This window comes from Salmo salar, chromosome ssa15 (genome assembly GCF_905237065.1).
Source record: "Salmo salar chromosome ssa15, Ssal_v3.1, whole genome shotgun sequence".
NCBI classification, from domain to species: Eukaryota; Metazoa; Chordata; class Actinopteri; order Salmoniformes; family Salmonidae; genus Salmo; species Salmo salar.
The window spans coordinates 83,053,365-83,071,025 of record NC_059456.1 but is presented as its reverse complement, the minus strand read 5'-3'; the positions used below and the strand labels follow the sequence as shown (position 1 = coordinate 83,071,025).

At 42.9% G+C, this 17,661-nt stretch overlaps 2 protein-coding genes across 9 annotated transcripts in view; one reads left to right on the top strand and one right to left on the bottom strand.

The window, feature by feature from the left end:
- The window catches only part of LOC106572365 (histone deacetylase 7), an 82,766-nt gene extending 71,896 nt beyond the window's left edge, over window positions 1-10,870 (top strand). For 7 of the 8 annotated variants that reach the window (XM_014146434.2, XM_014146437.2, XM_014146438.2 and 4 more), the window contains 9 exons: window positions 59-114; window positions 1,197-1,284; window positions 1,979-2,098; window positions 2,333-2,430; window positions 5,406-5,524; window positions 6,193-6,326; window positions 6,544-6,625; window positions 6,980-7,118; window positions 7,246-10,870. In XM_014146434.2, coding sequence (XP_014001909.1) covers window positions 59-114; window positions 1,197-1,284; window positions 1,979-2,098; window positions 2,333-2,430; window positions 5,406-5,524; window positions 6,193-6,326; window positions 6,544-6,625; window positions 6,980-7,118; window positions 7,246-7,288 — 879 coding nt within the window. In that variant the 3' untranslated portion in view covers window positions 7,289-10,870. Of the gene's footprint in view, window positions 1-58; window positions 115-1,196; window positions 1,285-1,978; window positions 2,099-2,332; window positions 2,594-5,405; window positions 5,525-6,192; window positions 6,327-6,543; window positions 6,626-6,979; window positions 7,119-7,245 lie in introns of those variants that run through there. The other variant, XM_014146443.2, reaches the window with a different exon arrangement.
- Window positions 10,871-11,320: 450 nt separating this feature from the next.
- On the bottom strand, window positions 11,321-15,738 carry LOC106572367 (twist-related protein 2). The gene is made up of 2 exons (XM_014146444.2): window positions 13,800-15,738; window positions 11,321-11,767 (listed from the first exon to the last, which is right to left on the bottom strand). Exon 1 carries the CDS (start codon window positions 14,536-14,538, stop codon window positions 13,957-13,959), a length of 582 nt encoding a protein of 193 aa, XP_014001919.1. The 5' UTR covers window positions 14,539-15,738; the 3' UTR covers window positions 11,321-11,767; window positions 13,800-13,956.
- Window positions 15,739-17,661: the final 1,923 nt, after the last annotated feature.

Sequence of the window (17,661 nt, the reverse complement as noted above, 5' to 3'; positions counted from 1 at the left end):
CACTTGACAAAGAATACTGAATGATAATGCTTTGTTTTGTTTGACTGTTTCTCTCCAGAATGGCTTTGCAGTGGTGAGACCCCCAGGCCACCATGCTGACCCCTCCAACCCAATGTGAGTCTGTTTCATATTCTCATATCTACTGTGTGTGTGTGTTGATTTTCGTGTATACTATACTCCTTGTGGTGGTGCGTGCCCAGGCTAACCACAGCGGGCTCTGCTGAGCTTTGCAGTGTCAGCAGCCTGTCTGACGATGGATATTTATGGGCTGATAGTGAAGCTGGGAAGGAGAAGAACAGAGAAGATTTATGCCTCTTCTCTACTCTCCTCCGATTAGTGTGCTGAGTTGGCTCCTAGGAATTCCACCATTTTCTCTCTTATCCTAACCACTATCATCTTGTATTGATAATGTATGTTTCTCTGCCCTCCACCCTGTCTCTCTCTCTCTCTCTCTCTCTCTGCCTCTCTCTCTCTCTGCCTCTCTCTCTGCCTCTCTGCCTCTCTCTCTCTCTGCCTCTCTCTCTCTCTGCCTCTCTCTCTCTCTGCCTCCTCTCTCTCTGCCTCTCTCTCTCTCTACCTCTCTCTCTCTCTACCTCTCTCTCTGCCTCTCTCTGCCTCTCTGCCTCTCTCTGCCTCTCTCTCTCTGCCTCTCTCTCTCTGCCTCTCTCTCTCTCTCTCTCTCTCTCTCTCTGCCTCTCTCTCTCTCTGCCTCTCTCTCTCTGCCTCTCTCTCTCTCTGCCTCTCTCTCTCTCTGCCTCTCTCTCTCTGCCTCTCTCTCTCTCTCTCTGTCTCTCTCTGCCTGTCTCTCTCTGCCTCTCTCTGCCTGTCTCTCTCTGCCTCTCTCTGCCTCTCTCTCGCTCTGCCTCTCTCTCGCTCTGCCTCTCTCTCTCTCTGCCTCTCTCTCTCTCTCTGCCTCTCTCTCTCTCTGCCTCTCTCTCTCTCTCTCTCTCGGCCTCTCTCTCTCTCTCTCTCGGCCTCTCTCTCTCTCTCTCTCTGCCTCTCTGCCTCTCTCTGCCTGTCTCTCTCTGTCTCTCTCTGCCTCTCTCTGCCTCTCTCTGCCTGTCTCTCTCTGCCTCTCTCTGCCTCTCTCTCGCTCTGCCTCTCTCTCGCTCTGCCTCTCTCTCTCTCTGCCTCTCTCTCTCTCTCTCTGCCTCTCTCTCTCTCTGCCTCTCTCTCTCTCTGCCTCTCTGATACAGGGGTTTCTGCTATTTCAACTCAGTGGCCATCGCAGCCAAACAGCTGCAACAGAAACTGAGTGCCAACAAGATCCTCATCGTTGACTGGGTAAGGGTGTCCTCGTCTCAGTTGAATTAGTACTATTTTGACAATAACTACTAGTACTGACCTTCATGATGTACTGTATGTATAAACACATGAATTATGTACAGGTAACTGCCAAAATAAAGGAAACACCAACATAAAATGTCTTAATAGGGCGTTGGGCCACCACGAGCCAGAACAGCTTCAATGCACCTTGACATAGATTCTACAAGTGTCTGGAACTCTATTGGAGGGATGCGACACCATTCTTCCATGAGAAATTCAATAATTTAGTTTTGTTGATGGAGGTGGAAAACACTGTCTCAGGCGCCACTCCAGAATCCCTTTAAACCCCCTATGGTCCTTTGAGATCTGAAGTCTCTTCTAGCCATGGTAGCCAAAATAATTAACAACATTTTATACATAACCCTAAGCATTATGGGATGTTTACATTGCTTAATTAACTCAGGAACCACACCTGTGTGGAAGCACTGCTTTTAATATACTTTGTATCCCTCATTTATTTGTGTTTCCTTTATTCTGGCAGTTACCTGTATGTGTACATGTATGTAAACACAGGTACAGTATACACATGAGTTCTGTCTCACATTAGTTACTGGTTACTATTGATTAGGCCTAGGATATGACATAACACAAGCCAGCAGTTATTGGTTTTAATGATACCAAATGTTCTCTTCCATCTCTGTCCTGTTGCTAGGATGTTCACCATGGTAATGGGACCCAGGAAGTGTTTTACAATGATCCCAGTGTGCTGTATATCTCACTGCATCGCTATGACGACGGCAACTTCTTCCCTGGCAGCGGCGGGCCGGCTGAGGTAATTGACATCATTGGTTCAGCTCTACACGGGGAATTCTGCTAGTAGGCCCAGACGACGTCAAGAGAAACTCAAAGAGCTAGCTAGGTTCCAAAGTTACAGTGGAGAGACGTCTGTCGAGATTAAACTACATGTGCTGTGCCTCTAGCACCTCTGTTACTCTTATTGACTGTATCCTCCTCTCCATGGAGAATGCTTTGTCTCAGTAGGTCTCTGTGTGTGTCTGTGTTGTAGGTGGGATCTGGTGCTGGAGAGGGCTTCAATGTCAATGTGGCCTGGACTGGAGGTCTGGACCCCCCTATGAGTAATGCTGAGTACATCACTGCTTTTAGGTAAGACAGCTCCGACCAAGGTTATTCTAGTGAACAGAAACTAAAACTAAAACCAATCATGAAAAAAGTCAACTGAAATAAAATAATGAACCAACAGAAAATACTAAAACTGTTATCTTTGACTGACTCCAAAACCAACCAAAATAAAAACCATGATGAATTATGTTCAGTTTTTGTTCTCTTTCTTGAAAGTTTTGGCAAAAATGTAATGGAGTTTTCAATGGGGTTTCTAGCTTTTTTTGTAATGGGGTTTTCAAGCAAGGTCACATTGAGATTCACTTTTACTGCAGCGGGCTAAATCAGGGTCACACGGAGTGAATAATTGGTAGTCTTAAACAAATCTACTTTGAAATAAAAGTATAGACCTAAAAAAAACAAAGACACTTGTACCATGTCAGATATAGAGTTGAAATGTATAACATTTTGAGTTTGCATCCCAATATTAAACTTTATATAAATCACAGAATATAAATATAACAAAACTGTTTGACATAGAAACACCGGATTTTTGTCGTGTTTTTATTATGAACAATATGAACAACATTCCACCCATAGGGTCAAAGAGGGCGTTTTTGGTCATTGACTGCAGGAAAGGGTTACAGGTAGACTCAGTGAAATGACGTTGCCATGGTGAGCGCCGCAGCTATTGGTCGCGTTCCCCTGCTCAGACCTTGCATGAATCAACCAGGTCATCCACTGTGCAGTCGGGCACCAGATTGCGATAACATGTTGGTTGTGTTCCTTTACTCAGACGTTGTTGACGCATGCCAGATCTTACAACGCCTAGATAGATAGATAGATAGATAGATAGATAGATAGATAGATAGATAGATAGATAGATAGATAGATAGATAGATAGATAGATAGATAGATAGATATACGTATCAGTTAACCACATCATATGGTATAGCAGTCTGGTGCCTGACTCCACATTCGATGACATGCACACAACCATTGGTTGATGCATGCAGCGTGTAAGCAGGGGAATGCGACCATGATGTAATTAGCTGATAGGTAAAATACCTATCCAGGTATTGTAAGATCTGGCAGGCGCCAGCAACGTCTGAGTAGAGCAACGTACCCATTGAGTTAAGTGTGATGCAAGACTGTTCTCCTACAACATGGTGCTTCAGGACCAAAACAGCGTCACGTTTCAACGCTCCTGGTTGTTGAGGAAATTGACCCACTACTACTGTTTACTTGGTGCGTCTTTGTCATCTCGCTGACTCTACATTTTAACCTAATGTAACTTGACCTGACCCATCACATTGTTTTACTGCCCCCCAGTGGCAAGAAGTGACATCACCCACAAGTTCCAAAACGATACAAATCAATGATGTGTGTCTCAGAGTTAAAAGTCGGGTGGAGACGAATGGTTAGTTTCGTCAGTTGTCCTGTTAACCCCTTCCCAGCCAGTGTTCCCAGCTAGCTAGTTTATGATGCAGCATGACGCTAGTTAAAAGGTGTAAAATGAAGTGATGTTTATTTCGATGGGTGAGGGAGAAACATCTTGGTCACCATCTGGATGTCACTGTGACATGTCGCTGGCGGTAGCTAACGTGGCGTAGCTAACGTGGCCATTTTGTTCTATCCCACTTGATTTTTATCCCCAGGATAGCAGCCTACACGAGAAATAAATTGCAATATTGGTAGTAACCATCTGGGTGTCAGCGTGATTCAGTCTACTGCTCACTGGGGAGAGTTTGCTCTACAATCCGGCAAAACAACATGGGGCACAGTGTCCTTCACTCCAGTTTACCGAGCACTGCTGTCAATATACTGTAAATTGATTGACGCACTTCTGAATCCCAGTAATTTGAAGTGCATGTGTATGGTCCCAATTTAACATTTTAATACGATTTTTTGTAAGATTAAATTGTCTCCAGGTTTGGTTGTTGTTGTATTAAACAGACATTTCACTGACACTTCCTCCATGGCACTTAATTGCCACCGGTGGGTAGTTTAAAGTTCTAATGAAGTCTCTGTATGTTGGTTTGGTCTGCTGTCTGGTGGCAACCATAGGAAACTGTAGCAACCACACGTAAGAGGGTCCACACTGCAGGCACACAACCAAGTGGGTGGGCCCCACCTCTAAGCCAGCGTAACAAAATGAGAATGACAACATAGTACTGGAAAAGTTTCAACAAAAGTTTTTAACTTCAACTTAATAAGTAACAAACCAGAGTATTCCTAATATACCTTACTTTTCCACACAATAATGCACCATCCTTGGAAATAATAATTATAACTCTGTTTTTGTTATCTGAAAATACATATTTTGTTGCCACACGTCTGTCCCACACAGATTTAGAATGCGCAACAAATTTGTTGGTGAAATATTGTCGGTCAGTTTCTCTAAACTCCAGGGGTAGGGAATGCTGCCATCCACCACATACCTCTACACCCCTCCCCACCTCCCTGTCTCCTCTCTCTCATTCCTGTTCTCCTCCTCGCCTCTCTCCTTCCCTCTCTCTGATTGATCTTTAATGAGCCCTCTCCCTCTCTCTCTTGTTCTCCCTGTAGTCTGTCTATAGCTGGGCTCACAGGGGAGTATGGAGGTTTTATTGGTCTACAGGGGAGGCAGGGTTAGTTAGTGCGGTGGGGAGTGGGGGGGTCTGGGCTGGAGGAATCCAAACGCAGGATAATGAACCCAAATGGATCCCAGATGGCATGCTGTCAGTGACGTGAGGAGAGTGACAAGCTCCAAATGGGAACCAGACGCGCCTATGGCGGCTTTGAACTCGGGCGGCAGCGGAGATGCCTGCGTTAGCTTCCTTGCTAGCTGGCGGCTCTGCTCTGCACTGTGCTGGTTGACTCTGACAGAGAGGGGTGATGGACACCAGCCCAGAAAACAACAGGAGGCCCACTCCCTAGCAGCTCAACCCCAACCATGCTCTCCTCACTGTCTGAAACAGCCAGGCAGGGCTGTTAGTGGACTAAATGACATAGATGTTGTTTAATGTTTCTCCCTGCAGGACGGTGGTGATGCCCATAGCTCAGGAGTTCTCCCCTGACGTGGTCCTGGTCTCCTCAGGGTTCGATGCAGCAGAGGGACACCCTGCACCTCTAGGGGGTTACAAGGTCACCGCCAAATGTAAGCAAGGTTTTCCTCAGTACACTTTAGACCCCGAGCTAGCCTATAAAGTGGTTTTAGAGCTTTGCTAGTTAGTTCTTGATAAATGGAAGGTAAGACATTTATAAGCATTGACCTGGTACACAATATAAAATGGCATGATAAAAATCAAGTAGGAGGGACAATACAGATGTTGGATCTTACTGTAATCCCCCTGTTGCAGGATAGCTTTTCTGCAATTTAGGAAATGTTCAACTTGTAGTGTATTTGAAGTTTAAAAAGGCTCCTAAAGTTAGTACTTTGCACTTTGAAATTTCAGACTTGATTTTCCCCTCGCGAAAAAATGGATCAACATCTACAAAAATCCACATAATCATTTACATTTCCCTTTTGCTGCAGGATTATTTTCCTGCTGTAGCAAACTGGCTCAAATGAAGATCCTACATTTGTAGTTGTATTTTTGTTAGTGTTGTAAGTGTGTGTCTTTAGGGATTTACTGTATGTTAATCTGCGCTGTAAATATCATTAAGATTGATACATGCCCTGCAGTATATTCCCATGTTGTCAATCTAGAAAAGGGGTTGACATGCCGTATTGAACATGATTTAGGCTAGTTTAACATGCAAAGTTCCCGTGCTTAATTGGCCACCACATCCCATATTGACTGTTGATGTGGATGTGTCCGTCAGGTTTTGGGTTCCTTACCCGGCAGCTGATGGGTCTGGCTGGAGGCCGGGTGATCATGGCTCTGGAGGGAGGTCACGACCTCACGGCCATCTGTGACGCCTCTGAGGCCTGCGTCAGTGCTCTGCTGGGTATTGAGGTGAGACTGGTTTAAGGAGCATTAAAGCAGTTTATAAACGACTTTAAAACCCCTTCCTAAATCATGTTAAGTACACCACACAGGTGTATGTGAAGTGTATTCCCTCATAAGGAATATTCAATGATATGAGTAAGAGGAAATCTATGGAGGGCTGTTAAGGTGAATGTTGTTGATGAGTGGTCTGATGCCTTCCTGTCCCACGGTGTTGTCCATACAGGAGCCTCTGTCAGAGGAGGTGCTGCTGCAGAAGCCCAATGCTAACAGTGTTCGCTCGCTACTGAGAGTCATACAGATACATGGTAGGTAAACAGTCATTCAACTCCTCATGTCTCAAATAAAGGACACCTCTGTCCCCCTTTTCCCTCTCTGTTTCTCTCTCTATTGTATTCTTGTCTATCCCTTTATTCTTGTCTGATCCTAATTATTGTAAAATGCAGAGACTTCCTGAGTACACACAATGATTTAATACAGTAGGCTACGAGGCTATTAATCATATTGATCTTTCACTATATGGACCCATGTAGTAGGAGGGACTAGCATTTGTCAGTTGGACGTTCAGACCTTCTGACTGCAGCCGAAGTGCCCACTGCTCTCATCCAAGTGTTTGTGCTTACTGGCTTTGGTTTAGGCAAATAAAGTGACCTGTTTTTCAGGTCAGTATTGGCAGTCCCTGAAGCTGTTCAGTAGCTCTGTGGGACTGTCCTACCTGGGTGCTCAGAGGAGAGACTGTGAGGAGACTGATGCTGTCAATGCTCTGGCCTCTCTGTCTGTGGGGGTCCTGACCAGCAGGAGGTATGACTTGACCACCAGTACCCAACACTCCAAAATGTTCACAGTAAAGGGCAGACTCCCCTGTACAGTATGTTACAAATGTGATGCATGATGTTTTCCCTAACCAACGTCTCTGTGTTTCCCCCAGCCACCCAGACGAGCCTATGGAGCAAGATGAGGACTCCATGTAGAAGATGCTGACCTTTGACCTCACAGACCTCTCCTTCAGGACATCCCAATAGCCTTGGAGATCCTTCCCTGTCACACGATGAGGGGGAGGAGTGTAGATTGTGGATCTCTGCCTTAACCAATGAGGCCCTAAAACCACACAGTGCCTCAAAGACCACCGTCCATTCTCCTCAGACTATATGCAGCGCACCTTAACACAGTGAAGAATGAACTCAACACAGTGGAACTAATGTATCCTTCTGACACAACACCAAAGCCCTGTCAGTGTATATGTGCGATAAAAGATGTTCTCATACAACTGATGATTAAATTAACTCTGTCCATGGTCTAGCCCCAGCAATACAGAGTCATTTATATTGTGTGTAGTCAGAAGGATACCAGCCCGGTGCTGTGATATTGACCACTTTTTGGCCTTTTTAAAAAAAAAGTACAGACGACCTAGGTCTTACTGAGGCACTTACAGTAAAGCAATACTAGCACCAGGTCTGTGGGTGTCTGTTGTTGTGTCAGTGAGCAGAGCAGACACCAGTCAGTGGCTCTGAGGATGGCCCTGGAGAGAGAGAGACCGAGACCGGCCAGCACCTGGCAACTGCTGAATGGCTCAGTCAATCCTTGATGATGTCATTAATATTCAGTTGAACCACTAAAGAAGAAAATGAAGATGTGGTTTTATCTGTCGTTTTTGCACTGTGCATTCCGTAATGTGAACCGTTGAAAATTCCAAACCTCGGGGGGGGCTCTAGATTATTTAATTATCTGTTCAACTTTGAGGATTGGAAGATATTTTTCTCCTCTGAAATTCACTCACATTCTAAGAAGACTCATGCATGTATACACAAATTAGTATTTCTAAGTGCATTTGCAAAAACTTCCTGTTTGCCCAGATTGTATTCTGATTATTCCACTGCTGTTCTTAGACCAGTGTCTTTATACATTGTTCGCATGGACACACACACACACACACACACACACACACACACACACACACACACACACACACACACACACACACACACACACACACACACACACACACACACACACACACACAGTCAGAAATGCATTTCATTCGCACACTATTTCCCTTTATGTCTTACTGACATGATGAGGACCAAACTGAAACAAATAAACCAATGAATCTTATGAAGAGCTGAAGACCCACCACTGTTTGGGAGGAAATACTAAATGTATGTTCATTCCTACGGTAGCTATATTGTATCGTTTTATTATGCTAGTCAAAGGCTCTAATGCACTTAATGGACATCTCCCAAAGAAAACTGTCTTAAATATGTCTGCAGTGTGACCATATTACTGCAGTGGACCAGTGAGGTTACAGTGTTAAGTTGGTGTTTGTTTTTTCAGGACCAGCATTTTGACCTGTAGACATGCCTATTTTATTGTGTACATTCATTTCACAGTTCAGTTGCCTTGTTGTTATCCACAAGCAGTTATATCAAGTAGAGCTGAATACGGTTGGTTATATCAAGTAGAGCTGAATACGGTTGGTTTGGTGTGTTATTCTATGAAAGCCTTCTTTATGGACCATCCAACAGACTATTACTGTTCGCACTATGGAGATGTTGCTTTAGGATGGTGCGTACTTCTCCTATAGACCTTGTGGAGAGAGTCCATCTCCACTCGAATGTATGATACAGTACTTGACATCATGCTGATTATTCATTTTCAGATATACTGTACCTATACACAGCCACGCTAAGCTCCAAACTGCTCCAAACTGAAACTAGTTTGTGAGAATTCCTCAAGCCTATTTTGTGTGTTCATGAAATGACATCCAACTTAGATCGTTTTTGTTGTGAGTTGAAATGTTTACCACATTCCACTTTCCACAGTTCCATTTTCTACATTCATTCTAGATGTTATGTAGTTTGTCTTAATGAGCGTTTCATCTAGATTGCGCTCATTGTTGGAAGCTATTCGCTGAATGAAGAGAGACTGGCCACCATCAAATTCAGAAGACATAGTTATGAAATGTGTTTTAAGATTCACAATATTATTTTGTATATGACCCCGTACCTCTGGAGTGTGGCTAAATGTTTAAATGTATCATACGCTCTCTATTACTGCGTATTATTGCGTTTTCCATGTTGAAGAAGTCATGTTCTTTTTTTTAATCCAAAATCAAAGAGAAGACTGAGAGCATCCACTTCTGTCTAAAACAATATTTACAAGGCGTCTTTTAAAAGGAACATGCTCTCTGTGCTGGTGCTCTGACTGGTGACACACATCAATGTTGTCTTAACTAGACATTCTTCTCTAACCTCAGCTGCATCCTCACCTCTAGTTGGCATTGAGAGAGAGAGAATGGTAACCATGCTAACAAGTCTTTTAGCCCTTTCCTCTTATACTCTGTACCAACCACTGTGGATAGCTATGTGTGTCTAGGAGACCGTGTATGTGCAAGAAAGTAATAACTATTGCCAGTTTTCATTGTTCATTATTCATTATTGTTTGTACTAGCTATATGTTTTGTTTTCAAGACTCTGGGCAATGTTTGCCCATAAGGTCGCCTCAAAGACTTGTATAAAATTAAATAGAAGCAGCCACCATCATTCAAACGCTCTTAGAACTGACAGTGACTGTGGTGTCTGTCTCTTAGAACTGACAGTGACTGTGGTGTCTGTCTCTTAGAACTGACAGTGACCGTGGTGTCTGTCTCTTAGAACTGACAGTGACTGTAGTTGTGCCTGTCTCTTAGAACTGACAGTGACTGTGTTGTGCCTGTCTCTTAGAACTGACAGTGACTGTGGTGTCTGTCTCTTAGAACTGACAGTGACTGTGGTGTCTGTCTCTTAGAACTGACAGTGACTGTAGTTGTGCCTGTCTCTTAGAACTGACAGTGACTGTGTTGTGCCTGTCTCTTAGAACTGACAGTGACTGTGGTGTCTGTCTCTTAGAACTGACAGTGACTGTGGTGTCTGTCTCTTAGAACTGACAGTGACTGTGGTGTCTGTCTCTTAGAACTGACAGTGACTGTGTTGTGCCTGTCTCTTAGAACTGACAGTGACTGTGTTGTGCCTGTCTCTTAGAACTGACAGTGACTGTGTTGTCTGTCTCTTAGAACTGACAATGACTGTGTTGTCTGTCTCTTAGAACTGACAGTGACTGCGGTGTCTGTCTCGTAGTGCACCAGTGGGTATCTGTTGTCTATGAAGGGTTTAACTCTGTTAGAGTTAAAGTGTGTTGAATACTGTACATTAACTCTCCTGTAAAGTTTTCCAGGGGTCTATGGGCCACGCTCATTTTGTCTTAGTGGCCAGTGGGCCACTCCTCTCCATTTCTTTTTATGTTGTCCTTTTTATGATCTACTTGCTGTCTTTTTTATGATCTACTTGCTAAAGTCACTGTAAATAGATACTCAAGACCAAAATGCATCACACATGTGCCTTGAATCATGTATTGGTAGCCTTCACTAACAAGTTTAGAATAACAGAAAATTACATTGAATCTTTTTTCATACTTTTATTTCACCTTGTTTGTTTCCTCCATATTTCCTATGTATGTATAGAAAGAATGTCTATTTTGTACTGTTTTTCTCTTAATTAAAATTGAAAATGTTGTGTGTGTACATGTGTAGGTGTGACGTGTTTGATATACAGTCTCATGGTCCATTAATGCATGTATCCACATGTGCTTCTGTGGTTGGGTATATGATAAGATTTCTTTCCAACCAATAAATATTTTAGAGGCCTTATTTTCCCCCAAAAGAACAACAGCTTTATGTGCAATTATACCTTAGTCTGCCAGAGCAGACTTCTTAACGAGGCGTATGTTCTAGAGCACTAATTAAGGCTGACAGGGTAACTCGTCGATAGATCCCTGGTAACCCAGGTTATTTCACACACAAACACAAAGAAGGATAATAATCTATGTATTTCATATGTATTTGGTGTTTAGAAATGCTGCTGTGTAATCGTCCATCTCCAAATGTTGACTGCTGATGGTGGACCATGCTGGTGTAGTCGCAGTACAGGGTTTAAGGTGAGACCGGTTATAAGACGACACTGAGAAAGATGCTCAAATACACATTTTATTATATGGACAAGAAAATCACAAGGCATATTTTATCCACATATCTACAATTGTAATAAAAATACATTCTTTACAGCAACTGATTCCCTTTTAATCAAGAATGTTCTATTGGTTGTGACTACATGTATTTACACTAGAATAGGAACATTCACATGACTTACATTTGTGTACAAAACTGTTTCTAAGTCAAAGTTGCAATTTCCAGGTCATAAAAAGCTATAGTTGTCCCTCTTCCAGGCCTGCTGGTAGCTCAAAATTGTTGTCCCGCTGATTCTGTGTGCGCTCGAGGAAGCCGTGTCTCTACAGTACCTCTCCAGAGGCAGGGCAGGGCTGAGACCTGTGATTTAGTTGGTCCAGAGGTGTAAGTACAAACCAGTAATCAAAGGGATTGCAGACCAACGCGAAGGCTTCTCAATCGCCTTGGTCGGATGCTGGGGAGACACAAGATAGAAACATTCTGTAAGTGCTACAACAAAATGCTAAATATGCTATTTCCTTTTGCTTTAAAGAAAACACACTCTTAGTTCATGATGCCTAATGAAATCTCTGTACTCTCTAACAGTTAAACTGGTAATGGGCGTAAACTCCCTCCAGTATTAAAATGTTCATGTCCATTTTCACTGGAGGTCAGGGCTGTGTGTTTTGTTGAACATGTCCTTGTAAAATGTGGTATTTTCATTAAATGCAACTGGACAATATCAATAAACATGCATATAAAGGCAAAAGTAAACTCAATAAATAAGTATAAATGTCCAATCGAAAGCCAGAGTGTGGCAATAAGTTCAGCAACAAGAACAAAGCAGGCTAAAACACCAATGTATATTTGATCTCCTTGAAAGACAGGGATGAACAATGACGCCTCCCTGACAGAATACACATCATTCATGTGGCATACACACACACACACACACACACACACACACACACACACACACACACACACACACACACACACACACACACACACATCCCGAAGCAACCCCATAGAATAGCAGGGAGAACCTTCGCATGAGAAAGGTTAAGAAGACATTAACTGGAGAATACAACGGGACCCTAATGAGAAAGGAGCAAAGCATGTCTTCCTTCAGAGTCAGATTGCAGACACAACAACAACGGCCATCCCAGCAAACACAAACACTGAGAACGCATCTCTCATGTCTAACCGCCCGTTTCTCCTATATTCATTTCACCTGGTATTTAAGAAAGGGTCAAAGGACATTTCGCTTTCATTCACCTCAAACACAATTTCTAGAGGACAGTGTTTGAGAATGTCACAGCGAGTAACATGTCAACGTGGGCTAGGTTGTATGAACACACTGTGCTGACTGTAGTATGAAAAAGATATCCCTCAGAAGCGTGGTAACGGTACCTCTTGTGAAGTGGCTAAAGCAGTGGTTTCAAATGGCAAATGTGTTGCCACTGGTGAAGGGAGGCACGGCCACTGATGAGGCGTCTGATAGCCATCTTTACCATGGAGATGTGGAACTGGAAGCATCAATGGCACCTCTTTCATCTAACTTAGTGGTTTGTGGGAGTGCAGTAGACAGCCATCACTTCTCCTTTGATGGCTAACTGCTGCATGGTTTCTCAAAACCAGGTTATTTTTGTTGAGCCTCGTCAAGATCTATCTCATTTTCGTCCAGTGTAGCAAGTTTAAGCCAAAACGAAAGGAAAGAATTTCAAAGGAAAGTTTTAGTACCAAAATAATAAAAAAGGGACTTGGTTTGGGCGTAGGAAAGTGAAACTTGTAATGTTACTTTTTCCGCAATCATTTGGCTTCAAAGGCCGATTAATATTATCTAAAATGATGAGACTATGAGGTACAATGAGTTATGGCTGGCTGGGTAAAACTCTCTCTCTCTCTCTCTCTCTGGAGGAATGTATTCTTATATGCCTTTCACATAAGTATAAATATATATATAAAAAAACATAAAGTCTATTGAGAAGTTGCATATGATTAATTTCATGATTTCTTGTCCAAATACAATTTGTACATGTATAGAAACTAGAAAACAAAGAAGATTATGTATGGTGTGATTTGTTAGGGTTCAAAGGCTATTTCTTACAAAATGTATGAAATAACAGCTCTATGGCCTCCTATTAGGTCCATAATCATGATGATAATCATGGGATACATTTAGCTACCATCGTATATCAATTTTCAGGACAAACTGATCTTGTAGAATAGTTACAGTATACCTTGAATGTAAAAAGAGATTTGTGGTAACCTAAGATGTACTGTTCTATGATCCTCCCTTGTGATTTATTTACTGTGCAAAGTTATTAGGTTTCATTCTAGCAAATGTCCAGCATTGCATTTGATACTTTATTAAAACACCAGGTTAATCACTGATCACCTTCAGCAGATCTGTTGAATTACTACTTCTTTGCATGCAATATAAAACAGTGACATTTTGTTTTGGAAAGATACTATTGAGTATGAATGGTTTGTATGGTGCATACCTGGTGTAGAGTGGTGAAGGAGTTAGATGATGTGAGGATGAGGGTCAGAGAGCAGGGGTCAGAGGTCATGGGAGATTTGGTCCGGAGGGCGCAGCTGTGGGAGGGCGCGGGGGCAGGAGGGGAGGACGAGAGGGTGTTAGAGAGGTAAGTGGGAGGGCTAGTGGGTAGCGGACATGGACCAGGCCCCCTCCATCCTCCACACTGAGAATGCATAGCTGAGTCTCTCGTGGGCTAGGTAGTTACAGCTGGCCAGCTTGGCGTCCATCTCATCACTCTGCAGGACTTGGTAGAGGAAGTCAATGTAGCGCGAGGCCAGCTTCAGGATCTGGATCTTGCTCAGCTTGTCTGACGGCAGCGTGGGGATGATCTTACGAAGCGAGGCAAAGGCGTCGTTCAGGGACTGCGTCCGTTGGCGCTCCCGTACATTGGCGACCACCCGCTGGTGCTGAGGGTCCTCTAGGGGCTGGCCTGGGATGGGGAGAGGAGACAGGGAGGGCTGGGGACTCTTCTTAGGCCTCTTTGGTCCTGATGGGATCAGACTGGGAGGCCCTCCTGTTGTTGACTTGTTGTCCTCTGTTGGCGATGAAATGTTGTCTTTCCTGGTGACCCTTTTACGCCCGCCAGCCCCTGGTGTTACCACCACCACAGGGCATTTGTTTGGAGCGCAGTCTGGCTCTTCCTCGCTGGACACCACCCCTCCCTCAGGGTATTCACCACAGCTTGACGGATCCTCTCTCATGGCAGTCTATCTACCTAACCCTGTTTCTACACCTACACTGTTTCAATACCACTCCTCTGTTATCTCATTCAGGGCCTCTAATGGGCTATGCCTCCTTTAGTTTCTCTGTTCTATGGCAAGCCTGTATATAGAAATACCAGAAGTGATCTGCCAGGTCTGCTAGCAATAGAAAGCAAATGGAAAAATAATCAATTCTCAGTATTGGAAATCCATATGTTGCCTACATCTAGACATGACAACAATGTAACAATACAATCTGCTCGCTACATTCAGAACGGCAGTTGCGTCCAGTATCCTAGCTCAATGTAAGACAGCAGCCAACCTGCATCTGGCTTTTTAAAGAAGAAAGAGGATGTAACTTGTAAGTTCCCACCCATCTGTTCCACAGATTGGTCCAGCTGGGTTCTAAGGCACAGCCAGGCCAAGCATAACAGGAAGAGAATGCGTTTTGTGATTGGTAAGGGTAAAGGGATGAGGCGGAGACAAAGGCACGTGGGTTGACCAATCAGATGAGGATATTCTGCCGTTCTTTTTCGTATAAGTTGTCCAAGTTTATAGGTTCCAGATTTCTTCCAAAACAAGTAGCTCCCCTCCCCCATACCTCCTTTTCCCTTCTTAAAGTCTCCACAACTCAACACCATCATCAATTCCTTTGGATTTTGAAAGTAGGAACTAGACAATATTCTCCTCACATGATGTACTATAACTCCTCAGGACAGACCTCATTAGTGTGCCCAGGTTTCTAAGAATAATTAGAGCCTTTGCATGAGGAAGAGAAAAAACACTCTTTAGTAGTACTAGAGAGATAGATACTATAGAACTAGGCTGTCATTATCTTAGCCTTTCATCGAACTGAATCGTCTGTACAGTTTCATTGCATTCAGTTTCACAGTTCCATTGTTTTGTGAGTCAGAAAAAGCCTCAGAGACAGTGTGTTCAGATTTGCTTTGTTTTACTGGAGACCTGGCGCAGTCTTCTGAGCGGTAGGCTAAAGGGGAAACTGGCATACCAGAGTAGCAGTGAAGTCTAATAGCAAAATTAGCTCAAGTAAAGGAAAGAATGAGAGGTTCTGAATCTAAGGGGTGCCTCTGGGAACATTTGTTTCATCCTCTGTGCCAGAACACGAACATACCCTTCAGTTCTACCACCATCACTCAAACATTGCGGACATCCACAACACCAGAACAAAATCTATTGCTTGACTTTTGAGATTCGATTCGAAAATGCCTAAGTCCAAAACAGTTACATGAATGCCCTCCAATGTAAAAGTGCACTGAATGCATCAGGGACATTGGGTTGTGTTGCACTAGGGTACAATGTTTATACGTGGAATCACTTGAGTGCATTTTGTATGTGGTGTGGGTTATTCTCTGAAGAAATGTGGACCTGCGGAAAGAGACTTCATGTCAACATACTTACAGTACACAAACAAAATTCACCTACATCTGTTTTACCTACCAAGATTAAGTACGTGCCAAACTTTCTAGGTAAAACACATGCCAGACTTCCACTGTCCGGTCCAGATGGGCAGTAAAGGCGGTGGAATCGGTGATCTGTTGATTTAAAATAATTATCTTGGTATAATCAGGAAACAGACCTGAATGAATACCCAACAGTGGTCAGCGTATAGGCCTAGTATAACAAGCAACATTACCTTTAAAATCCTTCATTTTTGGACATCAATAATGATATATACCCATTGATTCTTGAAAGATATAACTAATAAACGTCAACTGTCGTACCACACCAGTACCCCAAATATAAGCTTGTTTTACTCCAATGTTTGTAAACAATGAAAATGTAAACAAACACTGTATAGCGTCAAAACACGGTGTTCATTTTGATGTCCTAGATGGTTAATCCTATATATACAGTATATATACACTACTGTTCAAAAGTTTGGGGTCACTTAGAAATGTTCTTGTTTTTGAAAGAAAATATAATTTTTGGTCCTTTAAAATAACATCAAATTGATCAGCAATACAGAGTAGACATTGTTAATGTTGTAAATGTCTATTGTAGCTGGAAATGGCAGATTTTTTTATGGAATATCTACATAGGTGTACAGAGGCCCATTATCAGCAACCATCACTCCTGTGTTCCAGTGGCACGTTGTGTTAGCTAATCCAAGTTTATCATTTTAAAAGGCTAATTGATCATTAGAAAACCCTTTTGCAATGATGTTAGGGTCTAGGCAGAGTTGCAAAGAAAAAGCCATATCTCAGACTGGCCAATAAAAATAAAAGATTAAGATGGGCAAAAGAACACAGACACTGGACAGAGGAACTCTGCCTAGAAGCCCAGCATCCCGGAGTCACCTCTTCACTGTTGACGTTGAGACTGGTGCTTTGCGGGTATTATTTAATGAAGCTGCCAGTTGAGGACTTGTGAGGTGTCTGTTTCTCAGGCTAGACACTCTAATGTACTTGTCCTCTTGCTCAGTTGTGCACCGGGGCCTCCCACTCCTCTTTCTATTCTGGTTAGAGCCAGTTTGTGCTGTTCTGTGAAGGGAGTAGTACACAGCGTTGTATGAGATCTTCAGTTTCTTGGCAATTTCTCATATGGAATAGCCTTCATTTCTCAGAACAAGAATAGACATGAGTTTCAGAAGGAATTCCTTTGTTTCTGGCAATTTTGAGACTGTAATCGAACCCACAAATGCTGATGCTCCAGATACTCAACTAGTCTAAAGAAGGCCAGTTTTATTGCTTCTTTAATCAGAACAAAAGTTTTCAGCTGTGCTAACATAATTGCGGAAGGGTTTTCTAATGATCAATTAGCCTTTTACATTTTTTAAATGTTTTATTTAACCTTTATTTAACCAGGTAGGCCAGTTGAGAACAAGTTCTCCTTTACAACTGCGACCAACTGTGAAAATGATAAACTTGGATTAGCTAACACAGCGTGCCATTGGAACACAGGAGTGATGGTTGCTGATAATGGGCCTCTGTACACCTATGTAGATATTCCCCCCAAAATCTGCCGTTTCCAGCTACAATAGTCATTTACAACATTAACAATGTCTACACTGTATTTCTGATCAATTTGATGTTATTTTAAAGGACCAAAAATGTGCTTTTCTTTAAAAAACAAGGACATTTCTAAGTGACCCCAACATTTTTT

Excerpts from the sequence above, each read along its gene's own strand:
- LOC106572367 (XM_014146444.2), bottom strand. The coding sequence starts at position 14,538 with ATGAGAGAGGATCCGTCAAGCTGTGGTGAATACCCTGAGGGAGGGGTG.